This window comes from Amia ocellicauda, chromosome 14 (assembly GCF_036373705.1).
Source record: "Amia ocellicauda isolate fAmiCal2 chromosome 14, fAmiCal2.hap1, whole genome shotgun sequence".
Taxonomy (NCBI): Eukaryota; Metazoa; Chordata; class Actinopteri; order Amiiformes; family Amiidae; genus Amia; species Amia ocellicauda.
Window position 1 is genome coordinate 26175227 of NC_089863.1, and position 21202 is coordinate 26196428.

General features: G+C 45.7%; 2 protein-coding genes across 4 annotated transcripts in view; both read right to left on the reverse strand.

The window, feature by feature from the left end:
* Positions 1–3770, reverse strand: part of bnipl (BCL2 interacting protein like) — a 20204-nt gene extending 16434 nt beyond the window's left edge. Inside the window, exon 1 of the mRNA XM_066721402.1 lies at positions 3491–3770. Within this exon, the coding sequence (XP_066577499.1) occupies positions 3491–3534 (44 nt within the window). The 5' untranslated portion in view covers positions 3535–3770. The remainder of the gene's footprint in view (positions 1–3490) is intronic.
* A 2059-nt stretch (positions 3771–5829) lies between these two features.
* prune (prune exopolyphosphatase) lies at positions 5830–20575 on the reverse strand. 3 transcript variants are annotated; one of them, XM_066721403.1, is made up of 8 exons: positions 20029–20568; positions 13181–13285; positions 12878–13086; positions 11810–11988; positions 11389–11547; positions 10850–10944; positions 10379–10537; positions 5830–9490 (listed from the first exon to the last, which is right to left on the reverse strand). In XM_066721403.1, exons 1-8 carry the CDS (start codon positions 20275–20277, stop codon positions 9029–9031), a joined length of 1617 nt encoding a protein of 538 aa, XP_066577500.1. In that variant the 5' UTR covers positions 20278–20568; the 3' UTR covers positions 5830–9028. The 3 variants fall into 3 exon arrangements, with proteins under 3 accessions (XP_066577500.1, XP_066577502.1, XP_066577501.1); XM_066721405.1 differs by lacking the exon at positions 20029–20568 and adding an exon at positions 18955–19215; XM_066721404.1 differs by lacking the exon at positions 13181–13285 and having other exon boundaries at positions 20029–20575.
* Between the last annotated feature and the right edge of the window lie 627 nt (positions 20576–21202).

The following is a 21202-nucleotide window of genomic DNA, read 5'->3' on the forward strand; positions in this document are numbered from 1 at the left end:
AGAAACTTAAGAAGTGATCCAAGGATTGATTATTGCGGTTTAAATGTGCAGGAATTCTACTGGAATCGTTTCTGTAAATAGACTGCACTGTACAGTGTTGTGTTGTCAAACGCAAGACGTCAGGTTAAACAACAACAACAACTTCGGTGTTGAGCCCTTACCAGTACAGACCGGTCGGAGATCTAGATGCAGCTAGATCGGTCACAGGGTAAGTGGCTTTGTTGTGATGAAGGGAAAACAGCAGATTGGCAAAACACACAAACACTGAACACTTCTAAACAGGTTATACAGCAGATGTAAGGAATGGTGGAAAACAAAGTGCAGTTTTCAAATTGGCACCAGTTACTTCCATTAAAGTATTCAGAACTTTAACATACTGGAAAAAATTAACCAACGAAACAAGGGAAAATGTGTAGAGTTCGTTTGTGTTTGTTCTTTATGTGTGTGTGTACTGTATTTATACAACCCTCAAATGTGATAGCGCGAATCAATAGAGAGTAGGGAGTGACTGGCGCTCTCAACAAACTGCGTCCAAGACATGTTTTGGTGCCAGTTTAAATGGCACAGTGCTACTTTTCAGAAGTATCACATCCATTTCACAAAAACTTTAGCGTGGCGTATTCGTGGACTTTCTGCACAAAAGCACGAGACCTGAAAATCTGGTTCGTTTGTGCTGCAGGGCTCAGACACTCCCTCAGACCCTAAACTGGGACCCTACCATCAGAGCTGCGCCCAGGGGACTGGAGACAAAACCCTGGACTTGATTGGCCTATAATGAAATCACCGTTCAATCCGTGTTGACAAGGTGAAATAGGCGAAGATTAAGAGAATAGGATCTCATTTGGCACGGGAGCAAAAGAGAAAAGAGCTTTGCAATGTTTTGGGTCGCTCTCTCTCTCTCGCTGTCCGAAATGTCTACATCAACAGAGCAGTGGCTGCTGTGTGGGAGCATCTCGACCCTCCATAAGAGCCGCTGAGAGGCTAATTGTGCTACACCCTGCTCTACAAGTCCAAACACAAAGCACAGCCGGTCGTCGGATAACATTCCCGGATACTATTACACTGCCACACAAGAACAACTTCCTCAGCTGTGTGGCGGACCATGTGACGTACACACAATTAGAACCAAAATGGCCACCGGTTGTCTTGTTAAGACACGGCCTGAATCGCAGACAACACCGAAGCTGGGAGGAATGCTGGGGGAGAGGAGGGGTGTGTGTAATTACTGTGTGACTCAAAGAAAGCCGTGATTGAGGGAGGGAAGATGTTCTGTGCTCAGAAAAATGTCCCGGTTCTGCCCCACGATTTTCTTTGGCTCTATAGACCAGCCCTGTTCCTGGAGAGCCACAATCCCGCAGGTTTTACAGCTCTCTCTAAATCACCAAATCACTGGATAAGCCCACTGATTGGCTAATTTATCCGAATCATTGTCCATTGTCCCAGAAGGCACGGCAGTTCTCCGGGGCTTTGAGTGAAAGTGACGTCAGGATCAGCAACGGCTTCCGTCACGTCACCGATTTGGAGAAAAGCGCTCTTCTCCAGCGGCTGCCAGTGATGTCACACAGGAGCCACGCCCCTCAAGGACACACCCCCTGCACCCAATGCAAGCCGCCATCTTGAAAGTGCGTGCGTTTTAGGTGGAAAAAAATGGGTCCGAAGGCTTCTTTATTTATGAGAATTGAAGCCTCAGTTTGCTCCTCTACTGGACAGCCTCACATCTAATTTGCTAATATTTTTCTTCCTAATAATAGACGTGATCTTTAACGCATCTTTAAACTTTGATTATAGATTTCGGATCATTTTTTGTACGTTATCTCCGTCAGATTTCCAAGATCAACTTGGGTTAAGTGTACTTTGGCCTTTTGTTTTAGTTTATTTTCTGTTGTCTCAGTAGCTCCTTTTCACATTTATTTGAAGCCACCAGGAACCCAGTAATACAGGCTGAACCAGTTAGTGTAAACTGTCACTTTCCAGCGATGATCACTCGCAAACGATGCAGAGTGATCGGCAATCATTATGCGGGAGGGAGAAGGAAACAAACGCACGCTTAAAAGACAACGCAGTGTATTGCGATATATATTCAGGTTTAGCGAGTGACACATCAGCACAGCTTTGTTTGAAAACCATCATTCTATCAGGAGAAATCAGGCCGTTCACTGACTGACATAAGCCCTTTCGTGTACAGGCTCTGGTGCAGGGCCTATCGACTCAATAGATTTAATTCCATCACTTTCCTAGAACTCAGTCTCAACAACCATATATAAGAGAAGCTTTTCCAGATCATCAGGGACACACCCACTCGGGGACACAAATAGAAATTGGGCTTCAATGCATTCAAGACAGAAAACAGGAGACACTTCTTCACAGAGAGGCGTCACAATCTGAACAAACTCCCCAGCGATGTGGCTGAAGAGACAATTTGGGAACATTTTAAAATAGACTGGATAGGATCTTTGGATCACTTAATGGACATCAAACGAGCACGATGGGTAGAATGGCCTCCTCTTGTTTTATAAACTCTCTTAAGTTCTTAGAAGTATATTCTACTATACTGGAGAATTGGAGCAGCATTCCCTCAGAATGGAAACTCCCACCAGAACCAGTTCACAGTCCTCATAGTCAGACTAGCCCTGGGATTGTTATAGGACCTCCAAGGGATCCACCAAAAACAGCCACTTCCTTACACAAAGAGTGGCGGGTGTCTGGAACAAGACGATTCCCTGTCTGTTGGGGGAGATCCCTGGATCCTATGCTCCTACCTGGTATCTAACGGACTGGTCAGCTGCTCTGGTTGCACTGGCAACATGTTCCCTCACTCTTGGCAGAGTCCCGAGGAACACGGTGTACAGCAGGCTGTGACGCGGTTGGCTTGTGCAAGGGGACCGTCAGCAATGGGGAAATGGGACTCTCAGATTACACACACTCTCAGTAAAGCAATCCTATCCCCCCCATCCCTTCAAAGAATATGCCATGGTTGTCTGCTCCCCAGTTTGAGCATCTGAGCCAGAATCCCTACTTTCGATAACCAAAATCAACTCAGCCGAGGAGGCACCAGGAGAAACGAGATTGCTCCCCTCACTTCTGCGGCCGTGCATTGATTCCTCAACTGCTACATCATTTGTTTGGTTCCCCTTTTCTGCTGTGGTCGTAGACTTCATGAAAAGAAAAACACAACCCTCCCCCCCCCCCCCCCGACACAATCCACCCAACTATTTAGATCCCCTTGAAATCCGACACCTTTTGATGATTTGTTTTCATGCCCTCTTCCATCTCTCTCGCTCTAGCTCGCTCTCTGTTCTACGATTTCCACTCACTGATGGCTAAAGATCACAACTCTGATCGCTGTCACTTCCTCCCTGCCAACCAACACAAACCGCAATCATATCCTCACCCACCCCCACAGAAAACCACACCAGAGCCCCCCGTATCGGCCGACTTCCTCAGATCACGGGTCAGCCTGCAGTATTTCGCGCTCCGATCGAGGACTTACCCATTGGGCACTTGCTGTCCCTTCCGATCTGCATACGTCCCCATTGCCTCCGGACCTGTGGATTCGATCAGCTTGTGTACAGGGTAGAGAGATACATAGAGAGATACAATGCAGGGGCAAATAAAATAAAATAAAAAAAGGCGAGATGCTTTTGAGTCTTCTTTGATGCAGTGCCTGTCTGTGGTGGTGGAGTGTCTGTATGCGTTACCTGTGTGTGTGTGTGTGTGTGTGTGTGTGGATAAATGTGTCAGATGAGCTCACCTAACCATATCCCATCAGGTTTAACAGCATTTCAGCCTGTGGTTTCAGATCCTCTCATTGGCTTGTGGCTCCCTTTTATTTTTTCCCCCCCTCACTCTCCTCTAAAACAACGTACAAAAAATAAAAAGATCGAAAGAAGGAAGAACTGACTTTGTTGGCAGACGCCCTGGGTCCTAAAGCCGATTTATACCGAAAGGAACCAAGCTGCCTTGTGTCGTCTGGGTATTTGAATATCCAGATGGTGAGAGAAATACCTTTTTAAAAAGAAAAGTGTTTATTTATATATTTAGACCACTGTTTGCTGGAGGAGCCCCTACCCTGCTGGTTTTTGTTCCAACTGAGCTCTCAATTACTTAATTGAACCTTAATTGAATTAATTGCCCAAATCAGAACCTTTAACAATTTGTAAAAGTCAAATAAGGCCCATAATTAGTTCAATTAAGCCTTTAAGCAATTAGTAAAAGAGTTCAGCTGAAACAAAAATCAGCAGGACAGGGTGGGCCCCATGAACAGGTTGTGAACCACAAGGATGTATGTTCGCTTCAGGTCTAATCAGCTTATTTACTCCGATAGGTGACTAAGCCCTACTCAGAATAATGATTTAAAAAAAAACTTAAATCAGTAACCCAATCTTAAGGCCGGGTGGAGATGGGCTGAGCCGAGCCCCTGACATCGTAGTGAACAAGGCAAAGGAGTTCTTGCACAGTAACAGAGAGGTCTTGTTGATTTGGGAAAGCGAGATGCTTTTTCCTGCACTTGCAAATGTAAAGTCAGTGGCTTTTTGTTAAACAGGCCGGGGGGGGCACCGCTGGTTCTACACGACCACAGACACCTTCCTGGATGCAGCCTGGAAAAAGAACCACGACATATCAACGGCTGAATCACTGGTAATCGTTTTGCTTTGTTAGTTCGACCTCAACCACCAAGAGGCTCCGAGACGTCAGCAGTCTTTGAACACAGTTGCGCACTGAACCACCACCCGGCAGGAAATTGCACACATCTCTTCCCCAAAAACTGTCCCGCAGCTTTTCTTTGTAGAAACAAAATAAATGCAACTTTTCCAACCGGCTCAGATCTTACTGCTCAGACTGCCCCCTCGTGGTTGAACCAAAAAACACTGCTCGTCCTACTAAAGTCAAACAATCCAAAAAAAGATCTTGTACATTTTCCTCATGATGATCCCTCTAAATCATTTTTTTTTTTAACTGGTTGACACTTTTATCCCAACCAACCTAAACTATGGAGCATTATGAGGTTCAAAATTAAATCTTGAATCCCTCAAGTAATACATTATTTCTTGAACTGAATTAAATTTGTACTTTATGATGATCAAATCCGCCCCCCCCCTCAGGTGGTCAATACCTTTAAAATGGTTGTTTTGTCAAAATAAATTGAAAAATCAATTGACTAATTAAATTGAATGATCATTTGGCAAACCCCAAAAGAAATGACCAAATTGACAGATGTATTAATTGCTGAATTTATAAATTGACAAATGAATTGAAAAATTAAAAAAAAAAGAAAATTGTGAACCTTATAATTCTCCATACTAAACACCTATCCTTTTATACAATTTCTTTTTGGTGCACCTTCTAGACCAGGGGTGTCAGACTGGGGGGCCACAGTGTCTGCTGGGTTTTGTTCCAGCCCTGTGCTCAGCTCCTTAATTGGTCTAATTAATAAATTAACTGGATTAATTGAACCCTTCTCTCCAGACACTGGAATAACCTGTGGCTTCAGTGTTGAGTCAGACACATTGTAAGGTGTTGGCTATAAAATACAATATGAAAATTCTAGATGAGCCTACCTGAGTAAATCACGACATTAAGTAATTGGGAGCTCCTGTTGGAACACAAACCAGCAGACACATTTTCAAAAGCATTCAGTTTACTTTTGTTTACTCAGTTTCCCTCCCTTCTCTGTGAGGGAAAGTAAAGCCACTGGACTCAATCTGGTTTTGTAGAAAGCAAACCGAACAGACCAGGGGTGACTTTACCCCCACAGTGAGAGAGAAAGAGGAGCCGATATGAGGCTGGTGAAGAGGGGTGGGGGCTGGAACAAATGCAACGGAAGCAGGGTTCGTTTTTAAATGGATCTGTATTTGTTTGGGAAAGAATCCAGGTTCGAACAAATTGCATACAAGTTTTAAAAGTGATGGGGTTACAAAAACAGGGAAGAAAAGTTTTGCATACCATTTTTTTTAAATAATGTATATATCCCTTATACCGGAGGGGGCGCATCTCAGGAGTGTATCCAGTGCTTGTGCGGCAGGATCTATGACTGGGCAAACAAAAAAAAAACACTGGAAGATTTCAAAGAATCAAGATCTTATGGATTTCCTCTGCGTCTAACTTCCAACATTTGACTTTGGCATCGCGGAGACGCAGCCTTCAACTGCAGTTCGTAAAATCAATAAAACGCAGGCACCTACACGTCTATTTGCAGAAAGCAAATTCTCAGTGGACAAATTGGAAGTGGGGCAAGGGAAAGCTCCCGTTTTAGAGAGAGAAAGCAACATGCTAAATAAATGGTACACAATGGATAGATGAGCCACCTGACCCAGGACGTGGGGTCAAAAAGGGACAGGTTTAGTTGTAGTAGTAATAACGCTTGCCCACTGTTCACCCAGATGCCCCACAGCTGGCAGCACTGGCGGTGTGGCAGTGGCACAGGAATAAGTCACTTCCTATACTGAACCTTCTGGGCTGCAGTCTTGAAATCCTGCATTCGTAGGCTTTCGGGTGTTATTAGTGTGTCCCTCTCGGTGTTAAAGACAGTTTGAACACTGCTGCCCTGGCCTTAAGGCAACCACTCTTTGGCAAAACGCTTAAAAAACCCCAAAAACGAATATAATACAGCAGCATGAAGTTTACATTTTCAAAAAGAGGGTTTAAGAATGTGAACTGAAAGAGTGAACAAACATACAGGCTAAAAATTTAATTCACATGTGGCTGTCTATGGCGGAGTTTCCGGTACAGTACAACAAAGACAAGTCCTGAACACTTTTGCTGTAGCACCCCGAGTAAGTGCCGATCTTCTGCGTTTTGGACAGGGCCTACTTCCACAATAATAAGGAATAAAAACCTAATGCTACAGGGCGAGACCTTTTCTTATGTCGTCTATTCAGTGTTTGTGGGGGTCTGGGAATTAAGCGCCGTGTTGTTTCGACGTTAAACTCTTTAAACACACAAGATTCTCTTTACTGGTTATCATCAACGGATGACACAGTGGTACCTGCGCAATAACAGAAACGGGTATCGCATACAAGTGCTTCTGCTCAGATTTATTATCATTTCCCCTCCCCTTAACTTCGAGTCTATTGAGAACAGTCTGCATTAGCTAAGTGACAGTCACGGCCTCTCAAGTACGGCAGCTGAAAATGCACAGGAATCACGTCTCTGTGCGTCTCAAACGAAGTCTGGTCGAGAAGAATTGGCAGAGCTTTTTTTCCTGTACAGGTTTTCTATTAGTCAACTAAAAGAGTTCGCTTTCCCTGAATCCGATATTTTCGTTAATGTGAGGGTGAAGCGGTGCTTTGATTGACCTGAGACAGGCTGTGGCTAAAATAGAAACATGCTAATTGAACGCATGGGGGCGCCAAAACAACTTAGTTGTCCAACCAAACCTAGGACCAAAAGATACAAAATAAATAAAAAAAACAGAATTATAACCTGTCAGAAATTAGAAGCATCATAAAAACACAGCGCAAACCCTGTGTCCCAACAGCCTCACGGGGGCCACTGCTATCACCCCGAGACCAGGGTCTATATGCCGGTGTCCCATTAAATTAGTTTCTCTGAAAAAAAATCAAAAAAACAAAATCAGGAGATCGACCCAGGTTTCATTAAAGGGAAGGTTCGCTGTATTTTCTGTTGCCTTTATTTTTAAACGCTGTGTATTTTAGGTTGTTCTATGAGCAGCAGTTGCTCCCGATACACTGTTGTTCTGCCCAGAAAATCATTTGTAAGTTACGAACAGAAATTACTATATGCAGTGTCGTCATTACAATTTAATGCGTTCAAAATGATCTATAAAATGTTTAATAACTTATTTTTATGAAGATCACTCATGTTTACATACAGTCAATGCATCAGAGACACGATGCTGTAGTAAAGTTGAACTGTTGCGATCATACAGGATTGTTTTTAAGCTTGCTGGTAAATCTGAAATGTTGTCATTATGTAATTTAAATGTTGAAAAGTTTTAAAATATGAGTTTAAGCGAGTTATAGGAACCTCCCCTTTAATTCCACATGCTGGAGACTCACATTTCAGATCATTTACGCTACACTTGTCCTAGATCCACATCCTTCATTGCAGGAACTGCAAAACACTACCACACATAATAATAATACCCTACCCTGATAGAGGAGGCCTGAATCCAGCCCTGTTGAACCCATGTTTTGGCAATTATTCTCTCTGTCTGGGCTGAGCTTCTCGGACCAGTTCTTCTCTCGAATCGGTGCTCATTCATGCACGATTTAAAGTTAAATCAGTGGCGGCTGTCCAGCGAACGGGGTCAAAGGTTGCTGTGTGTAAACATCTATTTAATAACTGTACCTAGCGGTTACCAAGAACCTTAATAGCGACTCATTCTAGAATATCCAACATCCATTCTTTAAGATAGAGGGGGGAAAAAGTCTGCCAAGATTGTCATCACCCGTTCAATCGACACAAAATGGCCACCGTCCAATGGAGACAAGGCACGGACCTTTAACCTTTAAACGAAACCCTGACACCGGACCGCAGGGGCAGGAAGCAAAAAGGAGGACAGATCGAGTCGTTACCGTCAATCGCGGCAGGTTGCTTCAACCACCATTCAAGTACGGAATAAAACAAATAATACCAATCTTTCGGTTATAGATATTTTTATATACATCCCCATCCCCCCTGATATATATAGATGCAGGTCACCAGCATGCATCCCTCTTTCTGGTGACTGTGGTTGTTGTACCTTTAGGGTTTGATTTTGGATTTAGGCGTCTTCGTTCTTCTTCCTCATGGAGCCAGGAGTGACAGGACGGTGTCAGGGCATCAAAGAGACGGCGTTTTGGTTTTCCCGGCTAGACATTTCCCTTTTTGATATTTGTGCGGTGGCACCAGCCGGCGTTGTCGAAGCCATATTGAAGGGGCGTCTTAGTCCACTCGACACCCCTCCGGCCCCATCGTGAACGCGCCCTGTCAGTGAAGGAGGGATTGGAGGTAATTTGGGGTGAGGGAGAGCAGTAGGTAGAGAGGGAAGGAGGGGAACCAAAAAAAACAAAAAACTTGCCGCCCCCTACTGCCCACCGCGAGAACTGTCCTCCGCCGCCCTCTCGTCGGCCATCTTGCAGAACTTCTCCAGGACGGCCTCGGCGCTGAGCTTGGGCAGCCCGTTGTCCAGAGGGCAGCCCTCCACCAGGCTGTTCATGGGCGTGGGCGGCACCGGGGTGTCCTCATCCTCGGGGGCCGGGCGCCGGTGGTGCCGGGAGGCGGAGAAGCGGCGGGGCCGGGCGTCCTCCTCGAAGGGCGGGCAGCAGGAGTGGTCGAACTGGTCGTCCAGCTCCCCCAGGTCGTCCAGGTCCCCGCAGGGCGCCGTGCTGCACTCCCACTCGCGCAGGAAGTCCTTGAGGATGGGCAGTACCTTCTTGCGGGAGGCCAGCGCGTGGCCCTGCCGGAAGGCCTTGACGTCACCGCAGGCGCTGCCCACGGGCGACAGGTCGAGGGCCGGAGTCTGCGCTCGCTCCAGGGCTCGGCTCACCTGAAGGGACGGCACAGGACACAAGGGGTTACGGCACGTCTTTGTGCAGATATGATTTTGCTCTGGAAACCAGGGGCGGAATCTGGTGAATTCGGTCAAATCCCGAACAACGTCCGATCACCTGTTGCATTTGGCTCGGACTCTTGTGACAGGATTTCGTTTGAGGATGTTTTCCAGGTAAGGAACGCACATTTGAGTTTTTAAAAATGTGAATTCCGAGCACTAAAACACGCGTGTGTGTCAAGTATCGGCTTTGTACTGCAAGAGCACTTGGATTAAGTGCATCATCTTTGTGCTTGTAAAGCCATTCGGCTAGATGGGCGTAGAATAGATGGTCTAATCATTTAAACCTTTCGTGCGCGAGTTCTGAGCGACGTGCTGGGCCACCATGAGCTGTCAGTATTTTCCCTCCGTATTAATATGGCTAGTATTCAGTGTATACCCTATCTACAAGCATATACAATAATAAGGTGCTTGGTGAACAATAGTATAGGCAGCCATCTGATATTTTAATTTTTATGGATTTACACATACTACTACTATAATCATTGCAAAACTCCCTTCAAACTTGGCACATAATGCACGAGGAGAGGAAAGGCAATTGAGGTAAGTGAGCATTTCTAGGAGGAAGACTAAATACAGACAAAATTTACATTTCCTGATTACAGTTACATCACTACAATTACAGATCAAGTACGTATTTGTTCCCCTCAGACTCACACCGCAATAAACACAACTGAGGCACAAGTGAATCCGAGAGAGAGAAACGGATCCCTCCGCAGCAGGAATCAATTTCACACCAACTTCATATCCATGTCGATAAAAGTGAACAATAAAGCACTTTTACCACGGGGTAGGTACAAATACTCTCACAGCAACCGCTCCTACCTGCTCCCTGTACTGGGTGCTGGGGCTGTAGACGGCGAGCTGGCGGAAGGGCTCGTTCCTCTCGTTGAAGGAGATGGTCATGGCCACCAGGGTGCCGTAGCGGTGCTTGTGGCAGAACTCGCACAGCTCCTGCTGCAGCCCGGGCTGGCGCAGGAACTCCTGAAAGTGGGGGAAACCCAAAAAAACCCTGTCAGAATTTGATTTCCCACGCCCTGCCCGTAAATCGATCGCTCATCATCGATTGGCATAGACCGTTACTTCATGCTCCCTCCCACCACAATCGAGTTAATAACCACCGTGTGGGATTGGTCTTCCATTCTTAAGAGCAGCCATCCGATTGCCCGATAAACCGGCCAATGGGGAGCTCCCGGGTCCCACATTCCGCAGATCGGTGTGCCAGCATTTACTTATTTGAAATACATAAACGTAAATCAAATGGAAATGTATCCACATGGGGTGCAGGTTGCTCACCTCCAGCCTCATGTACACCACACTGACGGCCACGGTGAGGTCCCCCCCCGAGACCACCTTCAAGTCCTTCAGCAGCATCTGTTCTGTGGAGAGACCTGCAGGACACAGGGACACAGAATCAGAAATCTGCCCGTTAACCCCTTCCCCTCCAAGCCTTTCCACAGCCTCCAGGGATGCAGAGGCGATGAAGCACCTAGACCACAGTATTGTATGACTTCACTACCCCCTCTTTTGGGGGTATTTCCTCTGTCCGTAACACAAAGACTGGTAAAATATGCCGGCCAGTGGGGTGCAGTACCAAACCCACCCACTAGAGACCAGCAGCATCCACCATTTAGATTCCAGACTTTGAAGGAGATTGTTAACTTGTCACAAACTAGGCTGGGGGTGAGAGTGAGAGTGAGAGGCCAAAAATCACCACTTGAAGGCATTTACAGCCAAATAACTGATTTTGTTTTGACACGATTATATTGATTCAAGACTACCAACTCCTCAAACAGCAATCAAATCTCTAATCAGTCCTTTAATTAGTCCCGTACCCGACACGTCGAACTTGGCGCTCTGCAGGGACTGGAACAGGGCGTCCCGGGGAGGCAGGTCCGGGAAGCGCATCTCCAGGAGGTCGACGTATTTGCTGTCCTTGGGTGTCACTTTCCCGGCCTCGGGGGCCATGTTGACGCAGTCCAGGACAATGGCACCTGCAAGCACACACACCGGTCATTCCCTGGTCCTGAAAACATCAGCATGGGCCCCGTGCCTAGTCCAGGGTGGTCTGAATTCAGTTTATTACATTTTGAAACAGGTATGGGGACATTTTGCAACCATTTTGTCCAAATCCATCTTGGCACGACCTGTAGGGCACAGAAGATCCTTCCCACGATCCCCAAACTCTTCCCTCACACATGCTTGCCACAGAAGGGGCCCTCCTGGATATTCACTTGCCATTGGATGTCATTTTACCGTATAAGAGCTGGGCCACCTGTCTGTCCAGGATTTCGGGTGCCTGCTGGGCCATGCGCTCCGTCACCAGGGTGGCGCAGGAGCCCACGGCTTCCACGGTGCAGGAGACGGAGGGCGCCCTCTCTTGTAGGTGATGGTCGATTACCTCCACTACTGCCCCCTCCAAGTCACGGTCAGCACTGCATCATGGGAAAACACACACACACACACACACACACATTAATAACATACCCAGGGGGGAGATACTATGGTAAATAGGTGTATAATATGTTTGCATCCAGCTACGTAACAGCCAATTATTAAAGCCCTAAAAAACATACAGTGAAGAAGCGAGAGACAAGCTATTTTGTACAGATATCCCGAGCTGGGAGATGCTGTTCTGTAGGGCTGCCACCTGCCCCCACAACCCCGGGACATTTTGATACAATTAGCTGCTAAAATGAATTAAATCAATGTGTTATTATCCCTACACCTTTGCTGAATGACTGTGCATTCAATCAAGTCATTATGGGATAGTAATTGCACGTTATGGCAATTTAACAAACCGAAAGTAACTTTAATGTATTACTGCCTGCATATGAACTAGGGAAATATTATGATTAATAATAATGAAATACATGAAAAGTAGGCTATATCGTAAATGTATTGTATCCGTTACTATTATTCTAATTATACTGTTCTTTGCCATACATGATAATTAAGCACCATTATTAATTGAAGCAAAGGTGTATGAGCCAAGTAATTATCAGGTTAATTTCTCTCAGTTAAGGAATCCGTCTCAAAGTGCGCTGGGATTACAACAGCGCCCCACCGCATATTAATAAAATAAAATAAAAAGGGTACAGGGGTCAGTGTTTTTTGTTTTTCATCTCCCCCAAACAGAGTATTAGTCCATCAACTTACAATGCAGCTGCTGTGCACACAGCTCACACACACACACACGCACGCACGCACGCACGCACGCACACACACACACACACACACACACACACACACACACACACCCTACTACACTGAGGGGTTTGTGTCTGCTCCCTTTGGTGCCTGGTGTTGCGCAGCGACTCATACCTGGCCAGAACGTTGTGGTCCACCAGGGTGAGGGCCAGCCGGCCGGCCCTGTGCAGCTCGCGCAGGTCCACCTCGTCCCGGAACAGCAGGCTGTCCTGGGCCAGACCGCTCTCCCGCAGCAGGTAGGCGCTGTCGGAGCGCAGAGGGAACTCTGCGCGGGGGATGTTGAGCACCGGGACCACCGGTGTCTTCGCCGAACCGCCCGAGGTCTGTTGACGGAAAGTTACAGACAAGTTATAGAGCTACAGACGCATTCGTCGGCTCCCTCCGCTGCTCCGGCCCAGGGCGAGGCGGCCGACCCACCTTGGCGAGGAAGTAGGCGAAGGCCAGGGCCGATACCATAGAGTCCATGTCGCAGGCCTCGTTCCCCAGGACCACATGGACGACCGAGCCTTCCTCTGCACTGCGCTGCCGACCGGAACAACAGAGAGAGCGAGAGGAGAGAAAGAAAGAGAGGAAAAAGAGAGAGACCAAGAAAAAGATCAGGCCCGAGACCACAAAACTGACCTACAGCCACTACACAAGTGATTACTAAGAGGTTGAGCCAAGGGACGGTGAACAGGTGATCCATGACCGCAGCAGGATTTAAAAAAACGGCCGGATAGGGACTGTAGTGAAAACAGTAATGACAAGTCGTCAGCTCTACCAGTTCCCAGTCTGTGAGGCGCTCCGTGACACTTCCGAGTCCCTCCGAGTAAAAAATGTCCGCCCTCCTACCAAACAGATTGAAATCCTGCATTCCCCCGCCCCTTGCACCCACGTCTGACCATTTAGTGATATAAACAACAGCTTTCTGAAGGAGCGTCTGCGCCCAGTCCGAGGCCAAGCTACAGCAGACACGTCTGTCCGATCCTCTGTATCGTTGTTCGTTTGTTGGTTGGTTTGTCATGCGGTGTCAGACTGGGTTTACCAATTACAACGAAGTAGGGGCTCTGTGCGTCTGGAGAAATCATGTTAACTACACACCACTGAGGAGGAGGAGGAGACGACTACACAAGCAGCCAAAAAAAGCCCAAAACGTACCAATGAATATCCAGGTGTGCAAACGAGCTGGGAGAACGAGGGAGGCAGAATCAGTCTGATTTTCTTTTAAATCAAAGGGGCTTCAGGGGTCTGTCAATCTGCAGGACTGTGTGAAAACCTGCTCTGACAGATGATGCAGATTCCTTTTGATTGGGAGCCAACGTGGTGTAGAAGCCCCCCCATCCCCCCTCGGCCTCCAATTAGGTCACATCGGCCAGCAGGGCCTAACTGGTGAGAAACGGGACTAGATTTTACAGTAGGCCCAGGCACACACTCTCTCAGCTCAGTTGCTGTAGACATAAGAAATGTCAACTTATATAAATTAATTTATATATAAAAAAAATATATATATATATATATTATACACACACCATACTCTCAAAAGGGACCCAAGGCAGCTGATGAAAGCCTTTCAAGACAACTCGTATATTAGAAGGTGTGGACAAGGGTCATAAGGACCACTGATGTCTTTTTAGTCAGACAACCACTGAAAATTGTTGTTGTCAGGTTTATTATGCACAGGGACTTCCTCAACAACCCCATTAATGCTGTTGCAGCCTAAAATAGCGCAACAGGAAAAACATACTGGGCGTACCTTCAAAGCTTAACCACAAAAAAAGCCCCCTTTCCACCGAGGTAAAGAGCATTTAAAGAAAAGCTGTGAGATGAGCGTTTCAGACTGGATTGACACAGCTCCAAATTGTATTTATTTTACTCTGCGTTGCGGGCCAACACAAACAATCGCAGTGGAGGTTTGTTGTCACCATCCCCGCGAGAGTGCTTAGTCACAGACGGACAGGCAAACACAACAGCCAGATGACGGCCAGCATATATTTGCTCAGGAGCTGTTGTCTCCCAGTTTTGTTGCTTTTAGAGTCACTTAAGCCGAGTGTAAAGAGCGGGGGGGGCAGAGAGTGCTGTGTGGTTACCAAGCACTGCCTGTTTCCCTGGCTGCGGGCTTTTCAATCCTGGGGTCTGTTTACCCATTTTACCGGGTTGAATTTAAAGTCAAGTACGGCGAATTTGCTCGCTCCACCTGTATTTGTCATGTTTTCTGCTGAACTGGGCAAATGTGTCTCATTGGGTTTTTCTTTCCAAGAATACTTTTGGTCTCCTTGACATTTTCTGCAAATCCAGCCGACCTCAAGTATATCAAACGCACAGCTGCCCGTGATTAGAAAGCTTTAAGTTCACTTCTCATCTGGCGCACCCATCGCCTTTATGCCAAATGCAAAAACTTGAGCTTTCCGACACTCCGTTTTACGAGGAACCGACGGGCAAAGGAGGGAGAAGCTGAAACACAGCTTCTTAAACATGAAGCTTAAACACAGCCACTGAAATTGGGTTTACGGTTGACATTTTGCAGCTATCGAAATGTACATCGAACCCACAACCTCCATTCATATTTGTTCTGAATCGAGCAGCAGCACATGAAGAACTGACATGACAGGGAAAACTAGGCCCCGATGGCATTGACTTAAATGCGCAACTAACGTAATTAGTCCTGTCGGCATTAACTTGATCACAGAAGTGTTCTGCAGTCACTGTAGAAGTGAGCACCCCGAGTCAACCAGAATTATAGGGAGAATTTGTATGTGTCCGTGTGTGTTTAAGTGCGTCTTTCACCCAAGGCTAACTGCTAAGGCCTTGTCTGTGCAACACTGCTATGTAATTCAGTCTTACCCCCTTAAATTGTTACAGTAGATCACATTACTTTTACATTCAATGACCCATTTATACAGCTGGGTTTGTACTGGTGCATTCTGGGTAAAGTGCCTTGCTCGAGGGTACAACAGCAGTGCCCCCCACCTGGGATTAGACCCACAATCCTCCACTCCAGAGTCCAGAGCCCTGACCACTACTCCACACTGCTGACTTGCATGTAAACACAACCTTACATTAAACGGAGGAGACCTGCAGTTCCTACGGCCCTGCAATGGCTCACACTGCTTAAATCCCACTCTGGTCAATGTGCCGTTACACTGCGGTTCCATCGACACATCCGATGCACTGTAATGCTTTCACCCCGGTCTGAAATGCCCAGCCCTTCCCTGCAGATTAAAAACGAAAACCTGCCACATCCCCCACAAATATTACAAAATAAAAAACACTGAAAACAAAGAAATACCCAAGGCTGAAAGGTCACAGTGGGGCGTTTATTGTGTGCGATAACAAAACAAAAAAAATGTCACTGGTCGTCCAAGACATTTCTACAGACAACAACGGTCTCGTTATGAGCTCAAAGAGCCCCTGACAGCACGGGAACTCTGGGACATGTGCCAACATGCTTCTTATGACGGTGACAGCAAATTCTCTCCGCTGGCATCGTCTCAGGAAGTCAGGGTTGAGGCCCGCGCTGACTGGGGTGCGTTACAAGACGGAAGCTGAACATCTCTGTAGAAGATTATATACTGTTTGAAATAAAATGGTCAAGTCATTAAAATGAGCGCAACAGTGATGTCATCATTAAGCGCCCGGTGGTCGACGTTTAGAACAATCCAAGCACTTTCCACCACCTTCATCCAACTTCCCAGGTGGGTTTTCTGGCGCTCGTTGATGACATCACTGACACACTTGCAATGGAAGTTACATTAAGAACTGGTTGTTAATGTAACTTCCATTGCAAATGTTCTAAACGGTTTTAGATCATGTGGTCCGGCTCCGTCTGGTCCGAAGATATCCCTGCCAGATGCGTAAACAAATGCTCTCTGTTCACTACGGAAGTCTCTGCACTATCCTATAGTGCAATTAATGGGCATTGTATCGATCGAGAGAGCAACATCGGAGAAGGAGGGAATTGATTTCAGGACTGGATTGACAGGACATGGCAGGAGACCAGGAGTTCACAGGAGGTCACCCTTACATTTCCCTCAGTCGGTACACATCTCCTGCGGCGAGACCGTTGCAGCCGTACTATGGAAAACATGCACAACTGGCCGCAGTAGACTGGCAGCTTCGGAAATCGGCCTAAGAGCTTCACGCAGGCCAGCTCGACACACAGTCTACAATCACAGACACAGCAGCACTCTCTGAAGGAATTATGGCCATGGGTGTTATATCGCCCATAATAATACAGTATAGGGGTAACACATATATTAAAATGAGAGGACTGCAATTATGGTCAAATTACAGTTCTTCCAAGACCCCCCCACCCCCCAACAAAAACATAAGTGTCTGCATCCTCCAACAACAAGCCTCCGAAGAGTCCCATTAACAGTGAATCTGTTAAAGCTTCTTCTGCACTGGAATAATTCAATGCCAAAGATTTGAAAGCTGTGGTTCGTTAAATACTTATTGAAACCGATTAGCTAATCTGTCACAGTTCTTACAGACAGGCAGGTTTTGTTGATTAACTGGGAATTTGTAACATTTAAAAAAAAATAAAAGGTATAAATGAAAACTGTAATAACTATAAACAAGAACAACATTCAGTTTGGATACAATTCAGATCTCAATTAAGAATTTGCATTTAATACGTTTTTTGCCAAAAAATATACAGCTTTCTACATTTTGGAGAAATCTGTCATAGGTAACTTGACACATTGCGAATCCTAAACAAAACTAACACTTTATAGCGGTTCTGCTAGATGGTGGACATCCCTCCTGCATTGGGAGACGTCAATAAACACGTTGAGATACACATTAAATATATCAACGAATCAATTTTAATTTTGTAGTGCCCTTCACAGGGTATGGCCTATATAATTACTATAAACAAGGACAATCAGTTTGGTTTTGGATACAATTGGGCTACAATGTGGATAGTTTGTGATGCCTGCAGTGCAGTCACATTTCTGCACAAACAATTCCTGTCTTCGGCCAAGAAGCGAGAGCCTGAATTGTGACATCCACGCATTGTGACACAGCCGCTGTTGTGTGTGTACACCGCGTTACAGAGCCGGGGATGCCTTGCGCTGCCCGAGACTGGAATCTGGCACGGCCAATGTGGGCCCTGCCGGCGCCGACTCATGGATTTGACAGGCCGTCACTCCACACCGCGCTCGCTTCGGTGGGTCTCATGCTCGCTTCCGGCCGATCCGGGAACTTAAAAACTGCGTCATCCCCCATCATATGGGATCGTTTTCGGTTCGGAATCGACAGTTATTGAACCGTTGTTATACAGATCAGTTCCAACACTTCCACCCACTGGGGAATCCCCTTCAGTCGGCCAACGGCACAGCCTCGATACAAACCACGAGCCTTCAGTTCAGATCCATACAGGACCGGACATGAGCGCCAAAGAGAGGCCTTGACCAGTTGAGTCACCCAAATCTGCCCATCGCCCTTTTACTGGTGGCATCACGGCTATCCACTCTGCCACGCCTGGATTATCAGAACCGATGCCCAACTGACATCCAATAAGAACTATTTTCCCACAATCCTTTGCAGGGCTTTGGCCGTTGTAGATTCAAAGCTCCCCATCATAAAACTGCATGACCAAGACTCTCCACAATCCCCGACATATTACAGGAGCTGTGTGGGATCAGGTTACAGGAATTGAGAATTGGCAGCGACGAATGTACAACAATCCAGAACTTTAAAATGGTCTAGGCTGACATTTGGCTTATAAACTGGTTTGGGTAAAAGAAGGGCTGTGATTGGCTAAATAAGATCACACTAGTCTTAAGCCAACTACTTTACCTGACTAACTTCATATTACCAGGCCTTAAGCAAAAATGTAATTAAAATTCAGTTCTCAAGTGGCATTTCCTCTAAAACACTTCACAGTAAGTGACAGTGGTCTATTCAGTGTTTATGGAAAATAAAGGGTACAAAAAATACATTAAGTCTAAAGGGACTATTTTTCTCAGAGGTAGGATACACTGAGGTTTGCTTTTCCATTTTTAGTAATTATTACAAAAGTGGTTGAAGAATGGTCTCACTCCACACCACACCCCGTTGTGGGATATTTCTTACATATACATTACCAAATCCAAATTTTAATAAAGTACAAATAAAACAAAACTATATAAAATTCATTAGACGCATATACTAGATGTTTGTTTCAGAGAGGTCAGCAACGACTTTGATTCTTTGGATTGAATACTACTTACATGTTCACAATCAATATGTTTTTTCTGGCCACATCATGTTTTTCGTCTCGGCTTCCTAATCAGAGCGGGGGATCTTGTGTTTACCCTTGAAGTCATACACTTTAACAGCTGGCAAGTTTCCGAACCTTTTGCTCCAGTTAAGATAAACGCATGAATTTCATGAGTGTCCTAACAGCAGTTCTGGTAGTATATGTGCAATTGGCAGTTGTTGACTCTGCTAACCCAACACAGACAATGGGCCCCAGAGCGTTCCTCTAAATTGCAACATTAATTAGGATTATATCCACGTTTAAATATTTGCAATAAAGACCCCAATTAAGATTTTGAAGCATATACAGCTTTGGCCATTTTGGAGAAATCTGCCAAAGCAGGTAACTTGACACAAATTGCAGATCCTAAATATAATTAACTGTTTATAGCCTTTAAATAAACATGTCGAGAGGCACTCTCAAATCAATCAATTAATCAATTAGTATTTTGTATAGCGCCCTTCCCAGGGTAGCCACAGAGCGCTCTACAGATTAATACACAGACAAACAAACAAACAATGTCCCTAATTAACAATTAATAAACCAAAATCAAAAACTCCTGTGCATGGCAGATTGAGATTAAATGGCCCTGCATATCTTTAAACGAGCACCAACTGTCAAGACAAGATGCATGTGGAGAATAATGCAGTTCTTGGCAAAGGAAAGGACTAAAAGCAATCTATAATACAAAATAAAACTGGTGCCTATAATGAGCGGACAGACAACCTAGTGCTGTGTCAATCCGTCCGTGACAGTGTCCAATTTCTGCCGGCATGGGGACAGGGTGACCCCAGTATATTCCCGGACACGTTTATAGGGACATCGCTGTTCAAGAAACTGCACAGCCAGGGTCATATAAAGAGCCAGTCTAAAAACATCAAGAGTTGAATGTGTCACAAGACAGAAACAGTGGCTTATTTATTTACAACTAAAAATAAAAGTGCAGACGTCCAGCGTGCAAGACAGCGCTGTCAATGTCCCCCCCGAGGACGAAAGCCCTATTTATAGCGCCGCGCATCCGTGGGGACAGGCGGCGTCTTCCTACCTGCAACGCCGCGCCGCACGTCCGCAAGAAATCCTCCATCTTCGTCCGCCTGGAAAGCACAAGTGATCGCCGCCGGTCCGCCGCTCGCCGTGCGGTCTTGATTGACTGCGCCGAGGGAGCCCAGGACCAGCTGAGGCAAACGGCCCGCAGTCCGGCGCAGATCTGCACAAGCCCAGCGATCCCATTGGTGGAGCCGCGCAGACCTGCGGAAATCTGCGCCACACGAACGTCGCCACTAATAACGGTCATCCACACGTCGCCTGGGGATGACGTATATGGACGGGGTGATCGCTGGGAAATGTAGTCTTAAATTTTAGTAGTGCGCTTTCAAATAGGCGAAAGGACCCCAGTATATAAGATTTGATTTATGCTGAAGTTATTGCATTTCGTATTGATTGTACTACTACCCTTTTGCAATGCTTACATTGTATTTTGTATTGGCAGTATTACTGAACCTTTGTAATACTTATTGTGCAAACTGTAAATAATAATAATACAATTAAATGATGCAGGGTTTCAATGTACACCATCGTGTCACAAATGCTGTATTGCATTAAAAATGAGTTATCTTCATAAATAAGTCATCGACCATCATTATTTCAAATACATTTAAATCTAAATCTAAAACCCAACTATGTTCCAGTTCTGCAGAGGATGTGGCCTTCTGAACAACAGCAGTTATAACGTCATATATCAAGTCTAAAGTTTATGCTTTATGTGGTTTTCCAGATTTGGAAAGGTCAGAAATCTTCTTATTCTTAACAATAATAATAATAATCCCAGCCCTGCTATGCTGAATATGAATTAAAGAGTATGTAAGTTGATATATTATCTTAGCCAAGATATATTGTTCTCATTTTCCAAGTTTAATTTTATTATTGAGGCATAGTCTTTAATAAAGCGAGTACTACACAGTGACTAAGTCATGTCCTTGAGAAACACCCATCATTATTAACTTCATTATTTCCAATAACTGGTCCAAAAAAAACTTGAACCCTGCTTCATAGATCAATTCCCAATTTGTCACCTAGAGAAAATTAATTCGGGCACCATTCAGTCTTCCCACCGATAGGCGGCGCCGGTCATAAAATAGGGGGCAGCCTCTCCCCCCACTGCCAGGTTACATAAATAAACTGTTCCCCCCCCCCCTCCCTAGAAGCTGTACAATAATCCT

Excerpts from the sequence above, each read along its gene's own strand:
- prune (XM_066721403.1), bottom strand. The coding sequence starts at position 20,277 with ATGACCGTTATTAGTGGCGACGTTCGTGTGGCGCAGATTTCCGCAGGT. Across the intron at positions 11,989-12,877 it reads GACCACAACGTTCTGGCCAG|TGCTGACCGTGACTTGGAGG; the intron begins GTATGAGTCGCT and ends CCCATGATGCAG. Across the intron at positions 9,491-10,378 it reads GCACCCAGTACAGGGAGCAG|GTGAGCCGAGCCCTGGAGCG; the intron begins GTAGGAGCGGTT and ends CCGTCCCTTCAG.